Source organism: Barbus barbus, assembly GCF_936440315.1.
Source record: "Barbus barbus genome assembly, chromosome: 1".
NCBI lineage: Eukaryota > Metazoa > Chordata > Actinopteri > Cypriniformes > Cyprinidae > Barbus > Barbus barbus.
Window position 1 is genome coordinate 29,122,005 of NC_136729.1, and position 23,474 is coordinate 29,145,478.

Genomic DNA, 23,474 nt, shown 5'->3' on the forward strand with positions numbered 1-23,474 from the left:
AGAGAGATGCCTTTACAGACATAGAAACATCTCTAGTTGTGTCGTGGATGGACCGATAACCCGTCAATCTGAATGTGTGTGTGTGTGTGTGTGTGTCTGTGTCTGTCTTTTCTGTTTATTGAATGCAATTTCAGTTATTCACATAATTATTTACAGGTGAAAGAATATGACATTTGAATGTATTTTGCTTGAAAATGCACTACTTTGATAAAAATAAATTTTTCTCAGTTTTTTGTCCAAAATGTATTTCGGATGAAACCTATGTGCATTCAAGTGGTGATAAAACATGAAGATAGAATAAAATATTTTTTTTATTATTAAAAGCAGAGGCTCGGTTCTTTATTTTGATATATATAATATGTTCATATATTCATAGCAGGAAATATTCTGAGGGCCGTCAAATTTAGGTGAAAATCATCAAAAATGCTGGCGGTGGCTGGCAACTTTAAAAAAAAAAATGCTGGCGGGGAAAGAGTTGAGATATGACTTGAACTCAGATAACGTGGAAGCCATTCTGATGAGAACTGGTAAGTTGTTCCAGAGGGTGGGGCCAGCCACTTCAAAGGCTCTAGATCCCCTGGTTTTTAAGCGAGATCTAGGGGTCTGGAGGAGAAGTTTGCCCTCTGATCTTAGTCCCCTCGCAGGAGTGTAGGGGTGGAGTAAATCAGACAAATAAGACGGTGCTTGATTGTTAAGTGATTTATAGACAAGTAGTAAGATTTTAAACTCAATTCGATAGTGAACTGGCAGCCAATGCAAAGATGGCAAGAGGGGAGTGCCATGATCAAACTTTTTACACCCCTTTAAGAATCTAGCTGCTGAATTTTGAACTACTTGTAACCGCGAGATTTGAGACTTTGATATACCAAAGTAGAGGGAGTTGCAATAATCCAGCCGAGACGTAATAAAGGCATGAATAGCAACCTCTAGAGAGCTTTTTGAGAGAAATTACTTGATTTTAGAAAGAGAACGAAGATGGAAAAAACTAGAACCTACTACAACACTAATTTATCAAATTTTAAGGAATTATCAAACACCACACCCATATTCCGAACATGGGGAGAGATAAAGGAATTTAAGTTCTCGAGGTTGGGTTGAATACTTGCCCCATGTTCGGATGGACTGAAAACAATAACTTTGGTTTTATCTGGGTTCAAGAACAGAAAGTTATTTGAAAGCCATGATTTGACATCAGCAAGACAAGCAGTAAGAGTATCAATGGCAAAAAATGTTCCTTAGTCAAAGGCAAGTAAATTTGTAGATCATCGGCGTAACAGTGAAAAGAGATGCTGTGTTTTCTGTAAATAGCGCCCAAAGGAAGAAAATAAAGAGAGAAGAGTGCGGGAGATAAGATAGAACCCTGAGGAACTCCACAGGTTAGGTTGCCTGGGGTCTTAAGAAAACTTCCAGTTTTTACCACAAATCTCCTATTTGTTAAGAATGATTTAAACCAGTTTAACCCCCCCCCCCCCCCAGTCCCACATGAGATTTGATATAAAAAGCTTTTTTATATATATTGTATTATATAAAATGTTCCTATTGAGTTCTTTTCCATCAAGTCATTCCCCAGGGTCTTGTATGGCAGTGGTTATCAACTGATTTAGGATGAGATATCAAGTGGATGTCAAGTACTTTAGATATGAAGTGGTGACCCAGCACATTACCAGAATTGTTTAGAAATTAATTTAAATTTTTCATGCAAATCATTCTCTGTACAGAACGTGAAGGAAATGTTTTATTTTTCTTTCTTTCTTTCTTTCTTTCTTTCTTTCTTTCTTTCTTTCTTTCTTTCTTTCTTTCTTTCTTTCTGTCTTTCTTTCTTTCTGAGGATAAGGGCATGTCAAGCAGACTATTTATGTTGACATGAGCCTAAATTGTTAGGGTCTACCCAATGACAGAAGCATTTTCACCAAAATACTGTAGAGTTTGATTGGATGCGTGACATTTGGCAACAACAAAGACATGTGAATTGTTTTCTTGTACCCTTTTAAAGGTTGTTAAGCATGTTTAATAACACTATTTGTCCTAAATATGCACAATTATATGATTTTTTAAATTTATATTTATCATTATATTATCGAAGCGTACCTTTCGCCCCACCCAGTTTGGTCATGACCCACCAGTTGAGATGCACTGCTGTTCACCATCTCTCCCCTGATAATCTCAAACCTGTATGTCATAATCCAGCCATTTACACTCAAAAGGAAAGAGAGAGAGAGAATACCTACTTAACCAGTCTCTTATCTTCATTTACTCTTCTCCTTTTTTTTTACCTTTTTTTTTCATAGAGTGTTGCTTCTTCTCAAAAGACAGAAAGCAGACAATTTGGAGCACAGAGAATGTTGATAGTGTTGTGAAGTGCCCCCTCGAGGAGGTCTACGCGCACACACACGCATTGGAGAGTTGTTCATTTATTCCTTGCTCTGATGAGAGCAGTACTTCGTGCCTTCAGTGTTTTGTGGCTAATACATACAACACTCTTGGATATATATATATATATATATATAATATATATATATATATATATATTATACTGTATATATATATATATATATATATATATATATATATATATATATATATATATATATATATATTATACTGTATATATACACTCACCGGCCACTTTATTAGTTACACTACACCTGTTCAATTCCTTGGTAACACAAATTGCTAATCAGCCAATCACATGGCAGCAACTCAATGCATTTAGGCATCTAGATGTGGTGAAGATGACTTGCTGAAGTTCAAACCGAGCATCAGAATGGGAAGGAAAGAGATTTAAGTGACTTTGAACGTGGACTGGTTGTTGGTGCCAGACGGACTGGTCTGAGTATTTCAAAAACTGCTGATCTACTGGGATTTTCACGCACAGCCATCTCTAGGGTTTACAGAGAATGGTCCAAAAAAGAGAAAATATCCAGTGAGCGGCAGTTGTGTGGACGAAAATGCCTTGTTGATGTCAGAGGAGAATGGGCAGACTGGTCAGAGATGATAGAAAGGCAACAGTAACTCAAATAACCACTCGATACAACAAAGGTATGCAGTATACCATATCTGAACGCACAACACGTCGAACCCTGAAGCAGATGGGCTACAGCAGCAGAAGACCACACCGGGTGCCGCTCCTGTCAGCTAAGAACAGGAAACGGAGGCTACAATTCGCACAGGCTCACCAAAATTGGACAATAGAAGTTTGGAAAAACGTTGCCTGGTCTGATGAGTCGCGATTTCTGCTGCGACATTCAGATGGTAGGGTCAGAATTTGGCGTAAAGAACATGAAAGCATGGATCCATCCTGCCTTGTCTCAACACTTCAGGCTGGTGGTGGTGGTGTAATGGTGTGGGGGAAATTTTATTGGCACACTTTGGGCCCCTTAGTACCAATTGAGCATCGTTTAAACGCTACAGCCTACCTGAGTATTGTTGAATGTCTATCCCTTAATGATTACAGTGTACCCATCTTCTGATGGCTACTTCCAGCAGGATAATGCACCATGTCACAAAGCTCAAATCATCTCAGACTGGATTCTTGAACATGACAATGAGTTCACTTTACTCAAATGGCCTCCACAGTCACCATATCTCAATCCAATAGAGCACCTTTGGGATGTGGTGGAACGGGAGATTCGCATCATGGATCTGCTGCCGACAAATCTGAAGCAACTGCGTGATGCTATCATGTCAATATGGACCAAAATCTCTGAGGAATGTTTCCAACACCTTGTTGAATCTATGCCACGAAGAATTAAGGCAGTTCTGAAGGCAAAAAGGGGTCCAACCTGTTACTAGCAAGGTGTACCTAATAAAGTGGCCGGTGAGTGTGTGTATATATATATATATCTCAGAGATCTCAGTCCTGCACATACATATGAAAGCACAAGAAACATAATTGATTTAGAGCTTGTTTAAAGAGAACAGCTTTTTTAGCCCTACAACCAGGGTCGTTGCTAGTGGGGTGAAAGGTGTTGACGATTATAGGGCGATCTCAAGCGACTGGCTGAGGCCAGCCTAAAAAAGACGATCAGGACAGTTGACGGGCCTCTGCTGCGCGTTGTCACGAAAGCTTATCATTTGCACGTGTTTTTAAACCTTGCCAATTTAAACATTTATAAGAGTTTAAAGCATTCAAACACAAGAAGCGGAAAAACTAAACCGAGTACTTGCTCGCCGTGTTCGGTGCGCATGCGGAGAGCTGTGTCTCACAGACAGCAAGACCGAACCGAGCTCTCCTGCACCCGAACAAACAAATACAAATTGCAGTTTAAACATGCAAACAGAAAAATATGTGAAAGAGCCCAATTCAGCACCTGCTCACGGTGTTCTGTGTGCACAGGGCGCGCGCAGAGAGACGCGGTCTCAAATCACTTGAATGCCGAATTTGTCGCTTCTTACTCTTGTACCGACAAATACATACAAAATTCTGTCAAAATACTCGTCTTGGAGAGTATCCTCGAAAAAACTGTCGGTTAAGTCTAAAGTGAAAGTAAACAGTTGAGAAAGAAATCGGATGTGCATCATTATATTTGATGCATTGTCTCTTAAAGTGACCGCGCCTAATTTACTAGCTGCTGTCAGTGTCCTTAATGTTAATCCAAGAAAATGAAAGAAAGAAAATCACTCACTGCTCTTGACTGAATTACTTTGTAACAAGAATTAATCCACATTCAAACCAAAAATTATTCAGACATATTTTTTTGTTTTACTAGTGGGTGCAGGACACTATAGCTCATTTAAGCGAGCAAAGCAAAATAAAGTAAACTGTGACACATCATACCCAATAATTCTTCATACAGTGGTGGACTACCAGTAAAATTGATAAAAAAATTGGGATTATTCATTTGGATTATCCAAAAATTATTCAGACACTTTGACCTTACCATATTTTGCTTGCGTGTTTTTTCTTTAATTGCTAATGCTACCTTTTCACAGACTGAACAAAATTAAGCATTGCTTGGTAATTGTTCAACAAAGTATTGATAGTTGTGTAAATATTGTCATACAGTTGTCTGAATTTTTGCTTGATGTAATCCATTACATACCTTTCTATCAAAGTTATCTGACATTATCAAGCTGAATTTTATCTGGCACAGTTTAACTCTGAGTTTGTGTCATTTTATTACCATTTTCTAAACTATAGCAAATGAACTGTGATATAATGTGAGAAATGTTGAAGGTGTCTGAATAAATTTTTGTTTGACTGTATATTTAATTTTTAAAGTGAAGACTATGCAGTGCTATTTTACATTTAATTATTCGTTTTCTGTACCTGGACACCTACAAACTTAAAAAAAAAAAATTAAACATTGTGTAAATAGCACAAGTAAATAAATAGAACAAACATACAAATTAAACCATTTCAAACAGGGCCCACTGGTACAACCTGCACCGGCGCCCGGCAAACCCCAGCTACGGCCCTGCCTACAACAAAAATATATTTTAAGTCCCCAATGCTCAGCTTTCCAACTTGACACTAATGTAGAAATACTGAAATAAACACTGCCAAAAGTGCATGTGACGCTCTTGGTGTGCATATTGTTTCTTTCTTTTTCAAATGCTAGAATATACAGTGACAGACCTTGATAGGTGTTTTGTTGGTATATCGCTCTCCTGGTTTAATGAGCTTGTTTTCTATTCCGACCCAATTGTCAGTTCGCCTCTACATTTCCTCTCTCTTTGTCAATGCATTAGAGGCAGAGAATGACAGTTTTTTTTTCCTCTTCCGAATCAACCGTTCCCTGAATCAAAGCATGAGAACTTCAGTTGTATGCCACAGCAGCCCTCTGCTGCCACATTTCCTCTGTCTCCCTGCCTGTAGCTTGGCGGCTTCCTCCTCAGCAGGGGGAAAGGTAAATCATGTGAGGAGAAGGACTGGGGAAGGGTAGCTGACTGTGACACGTACCTGTCAGCAGGTACTCAAAATAATTGGTAAATGACTGTAGCAGGATGGAGAGGGCTCTCTCTTCCCCTCCTCTGTTTGATAAATATTTGAAGTTGCCAGGCGGTCGTAGAGCACAGCGCAAAGATTGGGAATATCACAGACGTTGGGCTTGGAAATCAGACGTTACGGAGATGGCGTATTGCGCAGATAAACTAGTTTAGAGTAATACACCTCTAAAGTTAAAAGCTAATCTGCTGGGACTCGATTTTGTAACCTAGCGCAGCAGACCTGCATTTATACCTGCATTAACTCAATTACATAGAGTGTAGGCTTATATTAGATCAGTTAGACGCACACACTCGCACGGGCTTCGGTTGGCAGCCCTCTGCCACTCACACACATTAAATGTGAAAAATGCATAATTCTTCATAATTTTGAAACAATGCCATGGAAAGTTCAGTCCGATAATTACTCGGCGGACAAATGTGCTTTAACATTGGGAAATCTTCGCTCCCTGCCAATTTTAGGAGCGCCATTGGGCTCTGTTTGTCTGATAATGAACAGTATTCATTTTCATCATGGTCCTTCACCCCTCCTCAACTCCCTTTACACCATAGTCAATTAAAGCCCTCAGGGCCCTTCTGTGCATAAAGGGATATATAACTCTTTTGACATTTGGCTGCGGACATATTAGGCACACCCAGAGCACATTTAGAGCGAATAGCCTTTATAGCACATTTAAAAGACCTGTTCCAGCTACAGCCAAAGAGGGCGACTGAGTATTGGTCAGGGAGTCTGCCTTCTTTTTATGAGGAAAGGTGAAGATGTTGCACCAGCATGTCCAGTTGGAGGCGGATGGAAGAATAAATGGGGTATTGGTTTAGGTAAATGATTTTTGTAGGCTCATTTGTTCAATAGTTTGGCGCCTCTCCAATCTGACAGGCATGTCAGGCATAAAGGTTTAGAAGATGGTGTTTCAAAGACAGCTGGGTAACGGCAGCTTTGAGACAACATACATGAACACCAATCCTGGCCAAAGGACTTTGGATAGCAAAGCACCCCTTGGTGTAGCGGAAGAGCATTAGGCTAAAACGAAGGAGTGGGTATACGAGGCCACGGAGGCACGTCCGTAGCCTTTTCCGCTCTGCCGATGGTGACTGGGGGACTCAGATAGGACGTTTGGGTAATGAGGCGTGAGGAGCACGTCCTATCCTCACACGCCTAGTGAGTGCTCCTCCAGGGCTGTGTGGAGCAGACTTGCAGGGTCATGCATGGCGCTCGTTGGCATAAAACAGCTAGAGGTGTGAAACTCATCCCCGGGGCCCTTAGCCTCTTCGCCCTATAATGCTGAGTCAACTGAGCAACAGGGCAGGCCGCTCCAATCCGTGGCACTGGGACAGAATCATTGCTCTAGCGTAGGGAAGTCTTCCGAGAACAGACGCCAATGATTAAGGAGTAGCCGTGCTGTGCTTCTGAGTCAATTGGCTTGAATTACAACATGTTAAGGTGTTTTAATACCCTCTCTGGCGTTTAATAATACAACCCTCCTTTTATGTGGTAGACATAGACCTATGGCCGTCAAGTAAACTAAGCTCAGAAATCAAGTCAGAATTCTGGTGTCATCAGAAATAGTCCAGTCCTTCAATATTCGCCTCTGCCATCTTCTGTAACAAATAAATGTCCTGATACAGCAGCTCTCCTCGGGACATTTCCATTGACATATGAGAATCTGGGAGAAATTTTTGCATCGCTTGCATTCTAAATGAGCCACAGTAAGTGTTTTATGTGGACATTATTATCCCGATATGGCTCTCAATGCATGTAAAAAGGAATGACCCCACGGTCGTGATTTATTCATTCCTGTCTAGGATATATGCATAGGCTCAGAAAATCCTCGATTCTGCTCAGAATGAAGGCAGATATATAATTCATGAAAGCTAATGCATTGTTTCTGTTGCTTCATCTCGTGGTTCTTTTTTCTCCCCTCTCTGCCAGCCTATTCTCTGGCAAAAGGTTGGCAATAATATCAGTATTGAAATGTGAAGTTTGAAAGACGCACCGCTTCCTTTTTATGTGTGTGTAAACTGATTTGAATCACACATTGGGGGTTTACTGAGCGGAGCTTTAAATGTTAAATGGGGGTTGAAGTCTGCCTGAACTAATTTGTAGAGCTTTGCACCATGTTGACATTTAAATGTGATAAGAATAGAAAACTGTATGCCGACCTATTTTGAAGATGCTTTCGGAATACATTCGCATCAGCCGCGGTCTATAATTAATAAAAAAAGACAGGATATCCACCCCTCCTCCAACCTTTTTTTGCACCAGATTTGATTATAATACAACCCTTACAAGGCACAGAACGACAGAAAAAATAAAGAGGGACTAAAATATGAGCATGGAGGGAATTAAGAGGGAAGTGGATAGCACACACCTGGGTTTGGAGGAGGGGTAGAGATTGCATCGGCTGGCTGCTGTGCTATCACATTACCGCGATCCAGCCCCTGTGTTTGTGAGAGCGAGTGGGGAGGAGAGGGACCTCGCCAAATCAGCATGCAAATAACGCCACATTGTTAACTTAATCAGATGCAGGAGAGAAAATATGGAGAGGGGAGAGGAAGGGAGGAGGGAAGGAGGGAGAGAAGGCAAGATCGAGGGGAGGGGGCTGCACAAACAAGAGTCAGGGTCTTCTGAAATGGCGGAGAGTGAAAGATTAAACCTCTCTACCGATGGGGATGATGTTTGCGGGGTGCCGGTGTCAGGTCCCGTAAGGGGTTAAGGGTGCGTTTTTGTGTGTGTGTGTGTGACTGTGTGTGCATTTCTGTTTGGGAGTGTGTGTGTGTGTGTTTTAAGCAGAAGGCAGAGATGATGGTGGCCTCTTCTCAGAGATATATGAAGTGTTTCAGACAGGCAGAGCTCAGTGATTGGCTTCATCACAGCCAATCAAGTGAAAGAGACCTGATGATCTACGTCCGTGTTATGCAACCTAGTGTAACAGGTGTCACAATGGTTACTAGGGCTGTTTATCGATACATTTGTTTCCAGATTAATTCAATTCTGATTCACAAGCGTTCAATGTAATTCAATTACAATTTTGGATTAGGTTTGATTCTATTCAATTTATCTTGGTATAGTTGAGTTACAATGTACATTTTGCTTGCAAACAAAATAAATTCTGTCTCAGCTGTTGCTGTAAATTATGCAGGGAAACTTCTGACTTGATACTTTTATGGAAATATACATTTTAAAAATTAATAACAGTACCCAACATGCTGTAGTTCAATTGCTATTTATTTAACAGATTTTATAATCAACATAGCGTACAGATAAAGTTATAAAGAATAAAGTAAACTTTAAATGTATTTTTGGTAAAAACAATTATAAAATAATAAATATTCAATAAATACAGAAAATGTCTGCTTTGTTCTTTATTGAAGGATAAATTGCATTCATTTTTTTTTTTCCTTCTTATAATACCAGTACATTTATGTCTGTTTTAATGTAAACCAGCCATATAAACACTATAAAAACCTCCCATCTTCTCACCCGGCTGCTGTGTAGATGCTGACAGCCAAATTGCACACAGAGGTCACGACCTCCCCGGCAACGCTCATACGGCGATCAGCACGCGAGGCGCATGGCGAGCAATGGTAACACATACAACATGTTAACATGGCAGCTCGAACCAAACCAAAACAGATGAAGGGAGGAATATTTGTAATCCCTCCCCACGCGAACGAAAGAGCCACGTGCCTACCTCGCATCTCTTGGGACTGAGAGATACCGGGAGGTCGTTTTTCACTAAAACGTCCTTGGTTTTATGAACTTATCTTTCCTTTATCTCCCTTTGCTTTCCTCCTCTCCCGTTGACTCTGGGTCACCGTGGCAGCCCCTTCTGAAAGAGGATGAATGCGTTATCATGTTCAAGGTCACAGAGGGCAGCGAGGAGGATAAGAATGTGTTGAGCTGGCCAGGGGAAGAAGAACGAGGGACTGAGTGAGGAGACGTGTGGAATCTGGTGTTCTGGCCAACCCAGACCTCTCTCAAACTGTGCCTCTCTCTCTTCCCCATTAGTTAAACTCCGATGCCCAAATGCCGCAGGTGGAGGGCCTTACACTGACAGGCTTTGATTTCCAGGTCAAGTGGGCTTGGCTTTGACCCTGTGAATTGGGACCATGTATTTGGTACCTTGTTCTCAAGCTTTTGTTCCTGCTAGTACAGTGGATTGTTTAAATATATGAAATGTAAGAGTTATGCCTTCTTTTTAAATGCTGTAGAAAACTGGTGTTTAAACTATTGGTTAATAATTTTGAGGTGCTATGAGAGAAAAAAAAAACAAACAAACATACAAACAGAAATTATAAAGTTTTTGTATATTTTGGGTCATGACTTCTCTTCGATGTAATTATAGGGCTCGCTTGCTTGAAAGTTTGACAACCATTCCTCTTGAAAATAACTGCGATTAAAAGGTGAAATGATTAGGTAACAATGAGGCTTTCCAAAAACTTCCCCAGCAGCGATTTGTCAGAAACATCAATAATCCCAAAACTTGCTATTGGTTGAGTCAGTGTTGCTATGTCATTCTGGTCAAGGTTAAAACAACTCAACAGCAGTGTTTTGATAGCGTTTACACTTTTAGGGGATATCAACCTACTAATGGTCTACTCATAGATGGCTCTGCGTATTTTTATTATTTATTTATTCATTTATTCATAACATTGAAAAAATTGCACACTTGATCTTTAAGTTCTGCTCAGTGCGTTACCCTAAATGGCTCCTTGAAACATCAAGTATAAAATGTTAATTTGCATGGAAAAATATCAGTTAAGCTACAGACTGTTCAACACCTGCTTATTTTTGTTGCTTTTCTGCATAAAAAGAAACAGTGAATGTTGCTTTTTTTGTTGCATGAATCATAAACCCTTTTTTCATATATATAAACAAAAGCCTTTGAGGTTTGACCAGCTCTGCTTTGGTCGTTTAATCATAGTTGTGTGACAGCGTAATGCTGGCATGGAGGTAAACGTTTTCTGCCCGGCTTGTGGTCGAGCAGCGTTTTTCTCTCTCTGTCTCTGATCCTGCAGGGATCTGTGGCCTCACCATTTCCGATAAAGCCTGATAAATAAACATGTGCCCTGATCTCCCTGAGGTCCTCCACCCTCTCTCCAGAGTCCGCCCATTCCACACACACTTCCTCCCTTCACAATTAGCCCACAATAAAACACACTTTTCTCTTAATAAAGAGAGGCTTTTTAACATACTCTCACCCACCACGGTCTTCCTCTTCTGCTCAGCAGTGATGAGCGACCGTGGAGAGAAGACACGCAGCTTTAGTAGGCCTATCTCGTCTTACCATTCACAGCCAAACAATAGAGCAGAAGACAAAAAGAATTACAAAAAAAAAAAAATAATAAAAGAAAAAAACATATTTTAACATATACAAAGAGTCACGAGCATTTCCAGTCGACTGACTTCCTGATGGCTTTGATAAGATTAGTGGCTTTCTTAAACAGGATGTGAAAGGGCTGCTTTTTAAAAACATGCTCTATGGACAGAGAATGCTTGCGTAACTGTACGTCTCCGCATAGACTTTCTCACAAAAGTGAAACTTTCTCTCAGTATAGCTCAGGGAGTTTATCAAAGTGACTGAATAAAGAAGATTTAACATCAGCCGTATTAAAAAGACACGCAGCGGTTCAATATTTAAAAAGCCCATTTACTACGACAGAAGTGCTTTTTCATTCAAGAGCATATGGCCACGGTACCTGTTTATAGCCTTATCGCCTTTCTTTCTGTGTGTGGGGGGAAAAGGAGAGACAAAAAAGGAGATATTTTCAAAAGACATTGAAGAATCATTCAATTAACAGCGGCATGATGTAAAATAATTACTTGACTTGCCTCCCTTAATGAGTATCTCTAATTAGCCATACATTTGTTTTGTGAAAACTCCAAACTAGAGGCTGCGGTTGTGAAGAGCTGGTAAGTATGTTGAAGTAGCAGCAGATTTTCTCTCCTGTACTGTCTGTCTTACGTTGAGCACAATTCGGGGCCGATGTATGCACACATGCAGCATTAAACACTGAGTCACATCTCTCTCTCTCTCTCTCTCTCTCTCTCTCTTTCTCTCTTTTCTCCTTTTTTTTCTTTTATTTTAATTAGCCATGCAACAATTAAAAGATTCACAAACTAAATTGAACCTTGTCTCCCTCTCCTCTCGACTCGATTTCAGCACCTGTCAAAACAACACCCCTTGTTGGAGTCATTATGCAAAACTCATACGCACAAAACCAGCATGTGCGAGAAGAAAACAGCAATTATTTCTGATATTCACTTATTTGGGGGTTACATTGACATTTAAGTTTTCCACAAAGGTAATTTTTGTTCGCCACGGCTGAGAGGTAGAGAGGGTGTCGAGAGAAAACAGACTGTCACCTTCAGATAGACAAATAAGTGATTTTGATACAGCTTTATATAGCATTTAGCCAGGTCCTCTTTGGTGTCCTTAAAGGGATAGTCACCCCCAAATGATGGCTTTTTTCTACTGTGAAACACGAAAGAAGATATTTTGAAAAATGTCATTTGTCCACAAGTCAAGAAGTGAACAGTGCAGGTTTGATCGTTCAGGATGTTCTTCAAAATATATTTTTGTGTGTGTTCTACAGAAAGCATACATGTTTGCAACCACATGAGGGGGAGGAAATTATGACATAATTTACATTACTGGGTCAGTTATCTCTTTAAAAGTTCAGAGCTTGATACAACAGTGGCAGTTATGGTGGAGGGGTGTAGTGCTCAATCCTAACAATGGAGGCCTGATTTATTTGATTTTTTTTACAATTTCTGATAGAATCCATCAGCATTGTCCCAGAATTGCTGTCCTGAGCAGAAGGAAAGATGATGCAAGGTTTGGATGATGGCCCTTTTGCCCATCGCCACACTGCGTTCATTGTTTTTCAGCTTTTCTGTGCTGAGGTGTAGTCATGCGTGACGGCTGGTTTGAACACGACTCGCTCGGCTTTGCCACAAAGACACATCCCTGTGTTTCTGATGGGACTGCCAAAAGATCTTCAGGCCAGACAGGGTTAAATGATTCATTTTTAGTCTTTAGTGTCTGCCACTTCATGCAAAATTTTAATTTCTCCATAGTCGTGGGCGGAAACCACAAGGGAATGTTTTGAATCGTCACGTGTTGAACTTTAGCAAAGTATGTAATACGCTACTTTAGCCTTCATCACCGGTCACTTGACTTTGTTTCTTTCTTTGTTTGCGAGCGAGGTGAACAGCGTAGCGCTTTTCTTTGTAGCTATCCTACTTTTTATGCACAGACCCCCTCTAGCCCACCTCGACAATTTAACAAATGCTCACAGTTATCCATCTTTTTTCCCCTCTCACAGTCTGAGATCTACAGGCAGGAGGCTTGACACGCTGTGACTACCATTGTACCTCTCTCGCACACGCATATACACACACATACAGAGCACATCTGCTGGTCTTCGGGATAATGCTGCACATGTTTAACATAAAGGGAGGCTTTGAGCTTCAGGCCGGCTCTGGATGATGATGAGGATGAGGATGCAGCAGGCCAGGACAATGAACTGTGGGAATTCTTTGGTCTCCCACTGATCTTCCCTCCCCTGGCATCCCAACAAGCCTGTCAGACACACAGGATAAAAGCAGCAGCATTTTTCTCTCTGCTCATCGTTTCAAGGGCTCATACTGATCTGTAGAGATGAGCTGAAAGCTGAACTACCTGTTGAAATGTTCTCTTAAGATGCTCTCAATGGCATATTGTGCGAGACAGACACCGGCAGAGACTGAGAGAGTTTTGCGGGCTGAGCTAACAGAAGGGAGCTATGTAGAGAGGAAGGCAACGCGACCCGTGTGTATATGTAACTGTAACAATTTGTCTGTGTGGTGGCTTCGCAACCTATGAACTAGGTATAATTAGGTCACTTACTGTCTAACCACAAATAAGAAAACAACCTGCATCATGCAGCAAGCTGTTTGCTAGATGAGAACGAGTTCGTCCTTTCAGGCTGTGTGCGTTTCTTCTGTTTGATTCAGTTTCGGTCTTGTGCTGGGAACCTTTGCTTAATGCCTCATTACAGCCACTAATAATCCAGTTCAGTCAAAGAGCATCGGGAGGAAGAAAAACAAGCCACATTTTATTGGATTAATTAGAACTATTCTGAAGACCACCTGCAACAGACTAAACATGGGCAGAGAAAGAGAGAGAGAAAGACAGATCGGACCTCGCTGATAAACGTGCTATGATTTTAACAATCGCTATCGGTTTATGATTTTGTTATTGTGCGTTTCTGGCCATGTTCCCGTAGGTGCATAGCATGCAGTGCTGTTTCCATCCATTAAAAATGCAGCATATGGCAGCCATTTTCAAACACCAAAGAGTTCATTCCTTTTCATTTTATACGGGGGCCGCTAATGATTCGGAGGAAATAAAACTGACTTTTGCACTTTCTGTAAATAATGATTGATTTATCAATAACGATGACCTCTTTCATAATTAATTAATCAGCTACTGCATAGTAATTAGTCAATGGATTTCAGTCGATAAAGCTTCACAATAACAGAGCAGCTAATGGCCTCGTGATCTATATTTTTATTTTCATTTCAACTCGTGAATAATTTGACTTCGGTTTGTTTTACTTGTCGATGCCTTCTCCCCCCTCGAAACCACCGTTTTCTGTAAATGTACACATACTTTTTCTAAACAAGGATGCAGAAGGACACCAAAATTATATTATCAAGACGCAAAGCCCGAAAGAGCCAGGTCTGCTCTGTGTTATTTGATTTAGGGCTTGAACATGCTGTGCAATCTAGAACATTTAAGGATTAGATGGGTTTTATGTCCTCTTTGAGTTTAGCTGTACACTTAAAAACTATTTGTTCAGAGTCTGTTCAAGGCTAAAGTTTACTTATGTGCATGCGTGTGTGTGTGTGTGTGTGTGTGTATGTAGGTATGTGTGTTTTATATGGAACCTTGATTCTGCCCTCCATGTTGATTTGCGAGAAGCCACTAGAGGACCAGCTCAAGGACACGCACGCGCACAGTTACCTCAAGTTTAATGTAATATTTTGTTGCTACAGAGGCCTTAATTTAGTCGTGTTCACCTTGACGTTCCAAAATCAAAGCCTGGCCCTCCCGAAAGCTATCTAACTGCCAGATAATACAAAACATATTCATGCATTTTGCAATTCTTACTGCAGGCTCTATCAGAAACCACGATCAGTTCAAATATCTTAGATTCACCTTTGTTTAACGTCAGTGCATCATGTTTGCCGCTTGAATCACACTTGAAACAAAGTGCATTGGTGTATTTGCATTCTCATGTTATGCTCATAACATGTGATGTTCAGGCATAAATCTCACAGTGCACGCTCTGGTGTTAAAACAATGGCCCTGCTTGACAAAGCAAAGAGAAGAAGAGAAGGACATCATTCTGTTGTTGCCATGTGCACTCTAATTAAGATGTGGTTTGCAGAGCTTGCAAAAGAGAACAGAATGAGATGTAAAGTGAGGTAAAGATAAGACATAAATCCGGTTGTTTTGCCATGTTGCTTGAAAGGCTCAGTATTAACCACAGACTGTAAAGCTGCATGCCACTGGGCCCTGTGTGACAGTGCACTAAAGGAAGTCTCAGTGGCTTTTCAAGAGACACGGCGGCGGTGCACACGTTAATTAGAGCACGCTGCTGCTGTTACGCTACGTGTGACAGGTAGTATCAGGCCGCTGAGACTCGATCGTTTCGTCTAGCTCCTGGCTAACCCAGCTGCCCCAGCCTGAGGAGAGCGAGTGAGAGAGAGGAGGGGGAAGAGGGAGACAGGGGTCTGGGACAAGGAGCCACCACCGTGTTTGCTGTCAGGGCTACATGCTGTGGGCCACGACTCAATGGCACTGATCCAAATAGGTGAGGCATTAGCATTTCTAAAAGAGGAAGGATAGGCAGTGCAACTTTGCAGGGCATCCTACAAATGCAGATGACAGAGACGTGCATCGCTGAAGAAATGTATTGAGAGGCAGAACGCTGAAACTTTAAATGAGCTGTAGATGTATGAAGTGGAGTGTTTTAAATTTGCTTCTATGTATAGTTGAACAATCACATGAAAACGTGAAGAAGCAAATTGCGCATAGCATTTTTTCCAGCTTTGTTCTGAATTAAAATGCCCCCCCCCCCAATGTTTTCAGATACGCATTAAGCATGTCGACGTTTAAGAGCAGATGTGTTTAGATTTTAATGACTTTGTTTCGTTTGAGATAAGGCTTTTGGCTTGGAGTTTCTGCTAATTATACTGTAGAAAATATGCACTTTACTGATAATTGTTCCGTAGTGATGCCTCTCTTAAAGTATTCCCAGTATCAATTTTATTTATTAATGTATTAATTTCTTAATTTATTTGTAGATGCTCTTTAAAATATTGCAGACTGTGTGTGTTATTGTTTGTGGGTGTATTTGTGTCAGGTGTTTTCATTCACATATGAACTTAATACTTTGCCTCTGCAGAAGTGAGTGTTTGTGTGTGTGTGTGTGTGTGTGTGTGTGTGTGTGAGAGAGAGTGTGTGACGCCTCTTTAACCATATGAAATGTCCTTTTTAATCAGAAAAAAAATGAAATGACTTGGGAGCAAGGAAGGCATATTAATGCACTTCATTTGCATACAGTCGTCAGGCGAGGCTATGTTGAAAAACAAACTGGATTCGTCAGTTCATTTCACATTGTTCCTTTGACTATCTGCCTTTGTTATATGGTAAAGATAAAGAAGGAAATCAAATTGCAGAAAAGGGCAAGCAGTTATCTCTCCAAATGAGCGACTGCTCATCATGCTTTGCTTAAATCATAGATTTCTTTTGCAGAAGGCATGCTAGCCACATTCAAAAAGGGCCACGTCTGATATCTGCCAGGATTTGCTGCGACGTCGACAAAAGCAATTTGAACAACTCGCTACCCAAAGAAACGCCAAAGTCATAAGGCGTCGCACTAAACCCAAACATCACCCAGGACTTTTAGGCCTTTGTCTGAGGACCGTTGCTTTAATTAGATGACCTGGCAGAGCGAACCGTCCGTGATTTTATATTTGTCTTGCATTTACTCCTGTATTACATTTTGCTGAATATCAGAAATCCTCACAGAACTGCTTAGCCATGTATAATTTGCAGTGCACGTGCTTACACGCGTGAGTGTGTTTATAACACACCCAGTCTTTAAATACATAATACACCTACAGTGTATTGTTCACATCCAGATTCCAGCCTTTTATTCTTTTAAATTCCTCAGAGTTATAGCTCTGGACAAAAGAGGACTGGCATTCAACAGCAGCCCACAGTGTGTTTAGCAGGGACTGGAAGTGGCCTCAGTGTTTTTATTCATGTTGGAGAGATAAGACTGCAACCGACATGGCGTAGGAAGAGCAAATAGCTAAAGAACAGGCGGCCCTTATTAGAGTTCTTATGAGAGCATCAGCAAATATGTGCTCCAAGCCCACTGCCTTCTACGGCAGACTGTGTGTGTGTGTGCTGGTTTGTTATCCTTTGTGTATTTGTCTCCAGAAATGCGCTTTTTTGTACCAGACTAGTAGGTTCCTTCAACTGGTTGTTGGAATTGCTGCTGCCTGTCAACAAAGAAATCAGTTATTTGTTTTCCTGTGCATTGGGTCATGTGAAAACCATGTACAGGAGCTGTCATACTGCCATGAGGAAAAGTGAAATATAATTTGTCAGCAGCCTAGGTGCTGAGTCATTAGGTAGTCCCTCTCTAATAAGTAAACTGGGTCAATCTGCACCATTTAAAAGGTTTATTAATGACCAAAGGGTGTGGGTTCCTGGCCCAGAACACTTTACCCTTCCTCAGGCAATGAGTGTGTGAGAGACAAACCAGCATGTGTTTCCAAATAATGTGGAGAGAAGAGAAAGCTCTCAACTCCATTATTCTGGACGCAGTTTCCTGAACACCTGCTCTTGCCATTGTCTTTGTTAAAATGACCACAGTGCATTTATTTCACATTCATAATCATGTGTTAAAGCGCATAGCCACCGTTACCAGGCAGCATACTAATCAGCTTAATGAGATATTATACAATATTTTGTTGACCAAAGCTAAACTCACTTTATTGTTTGAAGCTTGACCCTGTCAGTTGCAGGGGAATGCAGCAACATCATTATCCTTCCTTAAGATGGTGAGTAGCATGCTAAATAAGCACAAGCTATCCAGATGACAACAGACCCTGCTCATGTATTCGTTTTAGGCTGACGGTTCATTGGGCCACTCTGTGGCCATTTTAAAGGACTGGGAAGCCTCTGATACTTTGGGAACCCTTTCAATAACGCCCACTGTTGTTTTCTTCTCATCGGAAGCCATACAAGAGTGAGAGAACAGAGAGAAGGGAAAAAAAAGAAGGTGAACACAGAATGATTTGCATCAAACGTAATGTGCCTCTTAATGGAAAATTACGCCAAGACAAGTGTCGCAGCAGTGAGATAAGGGCTTGTGTTTACTGGAGTAACCCCTTGGTTTTAAGTGCTATTGTTAATATCATAATTGTAGTATTGCGGCGGCTTCATGACAATACCATTGCTCCGTTTCATTAAGGCGTGTAATTGGAGGGATTCTGATAGGATGGGACCAAGTAGCTTAATTATGCGGCGCCTTGCCGTGTTTACTGGGTAATTATTGCCTCCAAAATTGTGTTACTGTTTGAGAAAAAGTTCTGAGAGTTGCAGCTTCTCTCCCCAAGTGTGAGAGTACATGTAGTACTTCATAAATCAGAGGGAGATGAACTCACTCTTTTTTTTCTTCACACTTGTCACTGAAGTGCAGTCATCGTTGTTAACCATTTCCACATACCATAGTCAGACTGCTGACACACAAAGGGGTACTCAAGAATGAACCAAATTAACTGGCGTATGGTGTGATTTCCTTTGCCAGACAATGCAGTATATAATCGGAGATGTAGATCCACACAAAAGACTATATCTACTGTTTTGTTTCCACCCCTACACCCACTTCATCAAAAAATAAAACTCTAAATAAAAATATTTGTGCTAATGCCTAAAACAGTCTTGACGCTGTGATGCTATTTAACTTGGAAATATAACCTTCAGTACACTATACAGTATTTCTAAAGGTCTAAGAGAAAAGGACTTTACTTTTCATGAAATCTGAGAGCAAAGTGGGTGTTTTACACGAACAGTTCTCAGACAATGGTGAAGTTAAGATAGTCTGCTGTGACCTGTTCTGTTCAAATTGTGGCACGTTTACTCCAATTATGAATGTTTGTTACTATGTACATGATGTTACGCATATCGTTTTACTTTCATTGATATATTGTGCAGTATTTCCTGTTGATTGTGCACAGTGATAATACAATACATTTTCTAGTGATGCCTTAAGGCTATAAGGAGGTGTGTGTTCACTGCTCACCAGCTGTACTATGCTTTTTAACAGTCTTCTTAATGCCTGTTTTCTGTCTTTTGTACTTTAGGATGGAGGACTCTAGTTTGTGCCTTGGTGTATCCTCGGTGGTCCCGGATGCTGACACCCATCTCAGCAATGCAGTACTTAATGGCCGCTACCCAATCAGTCAGAAACTTCATCAGCTAACTGCTCAGCTTGGTCATGCCTTTCCTGAATTACAGAGTCGCCAACAGATCCCAGAGGAAAAGGCAGCCACCCCACTGGATGAGAAAACCCACGCTGCCTTAGCTAGTCAGCCAATCAGCAGTCAGATGGCCTTACTGGCCAACCAGCTTAACCGTGACATGGATGTGAGTGCCCTGAGTGGTCTCAATGGCCGTGTTGATTTGCAACAATTTCTCAATGGGCAGAACTTGGGAATCATGTCCCAGATGAACGACATAGAAGATGATGCCCGCAAGAACCGCAAATACCCCTGTCCGCTATGTGGCAAGCGCTTCCGCTTCAACAGCATTCTGTCTCTTCATATGCGTACACACACTGGAGAGAAGCCCTTTAAATGCCCCTATTGTGACCACAGAGCTGCTCAAAAGGGTAACTTGAAGATCCACCTCCGCACCCATAAACTTGGAAATCTCGGTAAGGGCCGTGGTCGCGTACGTGAGGAAAACCGGCTGCTTCATGAACTTGAAGAGAGGGCCATTCTACGTGATAAGCAGATGAGGAACAGCTTGCTGCAACCCTCTCAACCTCTTCCACCCCACTTAGGTATCCAGAGTCACAACCAGCAACAGCCTGGCTCTGCCTGTGGCCTGCTCACTCCAACCAGTGTCGGTGGCTCGCCTGATGGACTGAGCCAGCCATCTGCCTCACCTAAGCCTGCGGGTACCAACCTGCAAGATGAGCAAGCCGTCAACCCACCCCAAGGATTTCGGTGCACTTTTTGCAAGGGTAAATTTAAGAAGCGTGAGGAGCTAGAGCGCCACATTCGCATTCTCCACAAGCCCTACAAGTGTACCCTGTGTGAATTTGCTGCTTCCCAGGAGGAGGACCTCATCTCCCATGTGGAGAAAACCCACATCACAGCTGAATCAGCCCAGGGACAAGGCACAGGAGCTGGCAATGGAGAGAAGCCCAACAATGAATTTCGCTGTGAGGTTTGTGGCCAGGTCTTCAGTCAAGCTTGGTTTCTGAAAGGCCACATGCGGAAACACAAGGACTCCTTCGAACATTGCTGCCAGATCTGTGGACGCCGTTTCAAGGAGCCCTGGTTCCTTAAGAATCACATGAAGGTGCATCTCAACAAGCTGGCTATCAAGAGCAAGCCCCCTGTTGGTGGAGGAGCTGGGGAAGATAGACCATCTGTGTACAGCATGAGCAGTCTGGCTCAAGAAGCCCACGCCAACCTGTATTCACGTTACATTTCTTGTCTACAAAGTGGTGTCCTCACACCCAACAAGCAAGGCCTGGCTGAACAGCAGCATCAGATGCTGGCCAAGGCTGGTATAGCTATGAAGGAGAAGGAGATGCTTGGAAAGCTCCTGAGCCCAATGGCCAGCATGGGCCATGGCTTAGGAGAAAATGAAAAGCGCTCACTCTTGGGTTGCCTGAACCTGGTGCCCCCTCTGAAGTCAAGCTGTATGGAGCGCTTGCAAGCCGCAGCTAAGGTGGCAGAGATGGACCCCCTGAACAGCTATCAAGCCTGGCAAATCATGGCCCGTGGAATGGCTATGGAACGCTCCTTCATGCCAAAAGAGCAGCACCATGAGGGGCATGGACAAGAAGATGAACTTGCCAGTGCAGCTGGGATTGTTCACTTTGGACAAGACAAGCTTGATCACCCAACCTTAGGCCCTAGTGATGGTTCCAAGCAAAAGCAACACCCTGATGTCCTTCATGGAGTGAAGACAAGTGGAGGCATGATGCCCTTGAAAGATGAGGGTGTATGCTTTGATGGCCACCGTGAGTTCTTGCCTCACCATGGGGGTCTGGGCCTGGGCCAAGGGCTTGAGTACAGCCTGGCTGGCCTGAAAGAGAAAACAACTGAGTGTCCTGATTGCGGCAGAGTTTTTAGAACCTACCACCAGATGGTGGTCCACTCCCGAGTACACAGCAAGGACCGTCGAACGCTAGAGGACAGCTCCCAGCATGGTCTGGATGAAAGGCGTGGCTCAGCTAGCGACCCTGAATCTCAGTCCATCAGCAGATCCACCACCCCAGGCTCCTCCAATGTGACGGAGGAAAGCGTTGCTGGAGGTGGACACTCCCAAACGGGCAGTGTGCAGGATGACAGTCCCCACCCTTCTTCTCCATCTTCAGGTAAGAAAAGTATCAGTCAACTTGAGTGACTTAAAAGCAAATCTAGGAATTAAGGTATTTAAATATATATAAAGCTCACAGCATTGCACATACCGTATATATTTAAATGCCTTAATGCTTTTCAGTCAACTGTCTGTCATTACAGTAATAAAATGTGTGTGATGCTAACAGGATTCAGTTCTGTTAAATCAGTACATTTAAATAGAAATTATCTAAAGGAAGCTTTCCAAAGTAGCAGAATTACAAACCTAAGAGAACAATTTCACAGTGGGTAAGAAAGAAGAACATGTGGGATGCAAATTGGTGTGATGGCCATATCAAGGGTTTTAGATCCATACATAGCACTAGCATGCTAGTTGTGTCTACCATTGAGGCTCAGTGAGACACTGATCCTCATGCCTTAGCACGATGCCTATATTCTCTGTGTAAATGAAATGCTAAGGTCTTTCAGAATATGCGACAGTTGGCCTTTTAAAACTTTGCAAGTTATCTGTCGAATTTAGAGATAGTTAAAAATAGACAGCTAATGCAGTAAAGCCACCACTGAAACCAATGAAAAGGAAGTGAATGCAGTTGTGCTTTGGTATTCTTCACAGTTAGTTCTTTCAGTTTACAGAAAATGGCTGATTGTGTTGTTGCTGTTAGGTGGTGGGTAGGTGATCAAATGCGCTAGCAATGTAGCAATGCCAACGTAAATCTGAGCAGCACATTCAGTGCATAACTTTGACAAGTAATGCCACTGTTCAAATAGCTAGCAAACACCTTTATGAGTTAGTGTCTTTATTTACTGTGAACTTAATCTAATTCATTAATGAGGTTTCCCTACTTTGGCTATCCTTTGGCATCCATTAAATTATCTGTTAACTGTGAACTATATATAAAAACAACATCCATATTCCATTCTCACTATGGAAAGCCTATGTGGATGTACGGACATGTTACGAGTGATTAAAACATCCTGCTACAAGGGAGAGGGACAGCAAACCCCTCCCCATCTGTGGAACTCAGAGCTTGTGAGATAAAATGTATGTTTAGTGGGATTAAGTGAAGCTGCAGCTAATGATTACAGAAGTTTTAAAGGTAACTTTCTCATTCCTTGGGGTGGTACACCACTGTTAAGCAGCCTGGCTGTTAATTAGGTCACGTCTATGTGATAATCAGTTAGCTTAAGCTAAACAAGACACTAATTAAAGATATACATATAAAGCAGGTCAAAAAATGAACTTAATTTGCTGGGTAAAATGTACTTTTAAGTCATCAAAAAAAACGGAAAAAAGTGGCTTAGCTTAAGGCTGTAAGCAACTTAATTTCAACAGCAAAGAAGAAATTGTTTATTTATTCCCAGTCCTTATCACCCTCATGTAGTAAGATGAGTTTGAACATGCAGTGGGCTATGTTTATTTTAATCTAAGGAATAATAACAGACAACCCCCACCCCAATTAGGAATTAATGAAAATGAGAAGAAGATAAAACCTATTTTCTTTACAGATACTATTAAACCTAAACACTCCTCAACAGAAAGGAGGGTATGTTACGGAAGTAATTATCCAGTGAATTTTAATGCAGGAAGTTTTCTTTCTTTTGCATCTCTCTTACTACTACTTTGAGATTTAGCTTATGGCATTTTATAAACTCTTCTCAAGCTTTTGTTAGATTGGCAGGGTATTTGGAATTAAAGTGATTAGTGTTTAATAATGAAAATGTTAAGCACTAACTGAATCATGGGACAGAGAATGAAAATACAATTTATTTATTGATTCTTTGGCAGTCTCATAGCTTTTATTGTACATAAGTAGACCAGTTTTAATAAACACAAATCTGAAAAATTGGTTATGTGATGTTT

The 23,474-nt window shown here is 41.5% G+C and overlaps 1 protein-coding gene across 4 annotated transcripts in view; it reads left to right on the top strand.

Annotated features, from left to right (window-relative positions):
• The window catches only part of LOC306868977 (zinc finger protein 536-like), a 184,718-nt gene that overhangs the window by 71,915 nt on the left and 89,329 nt on the right, over nucleotides 1–23,474 (top strand). For 3 of the 4 annotated variants that reach the window (XM_079415485.1, XM_079415486.1, XM_079415488.1), the window contains one exon: nucleotides 19,379–21,630. In XM_079415485.1, coding sequence (XP_079271611.1) covers nucleotides 19,380–21,630 — 2,251 coding nt within the window. In that variant the 5' untranslated portion in view covers nucleotide 19,379. Of the gene's footprint in view, nucleotides 1–15,544; nucleotides 15,811–19,378; nucleotides 21,631–23,474 lie in introns of those variants that run through there. The other variant, XM_079415487.1, reaches the window with a different exon arrangement.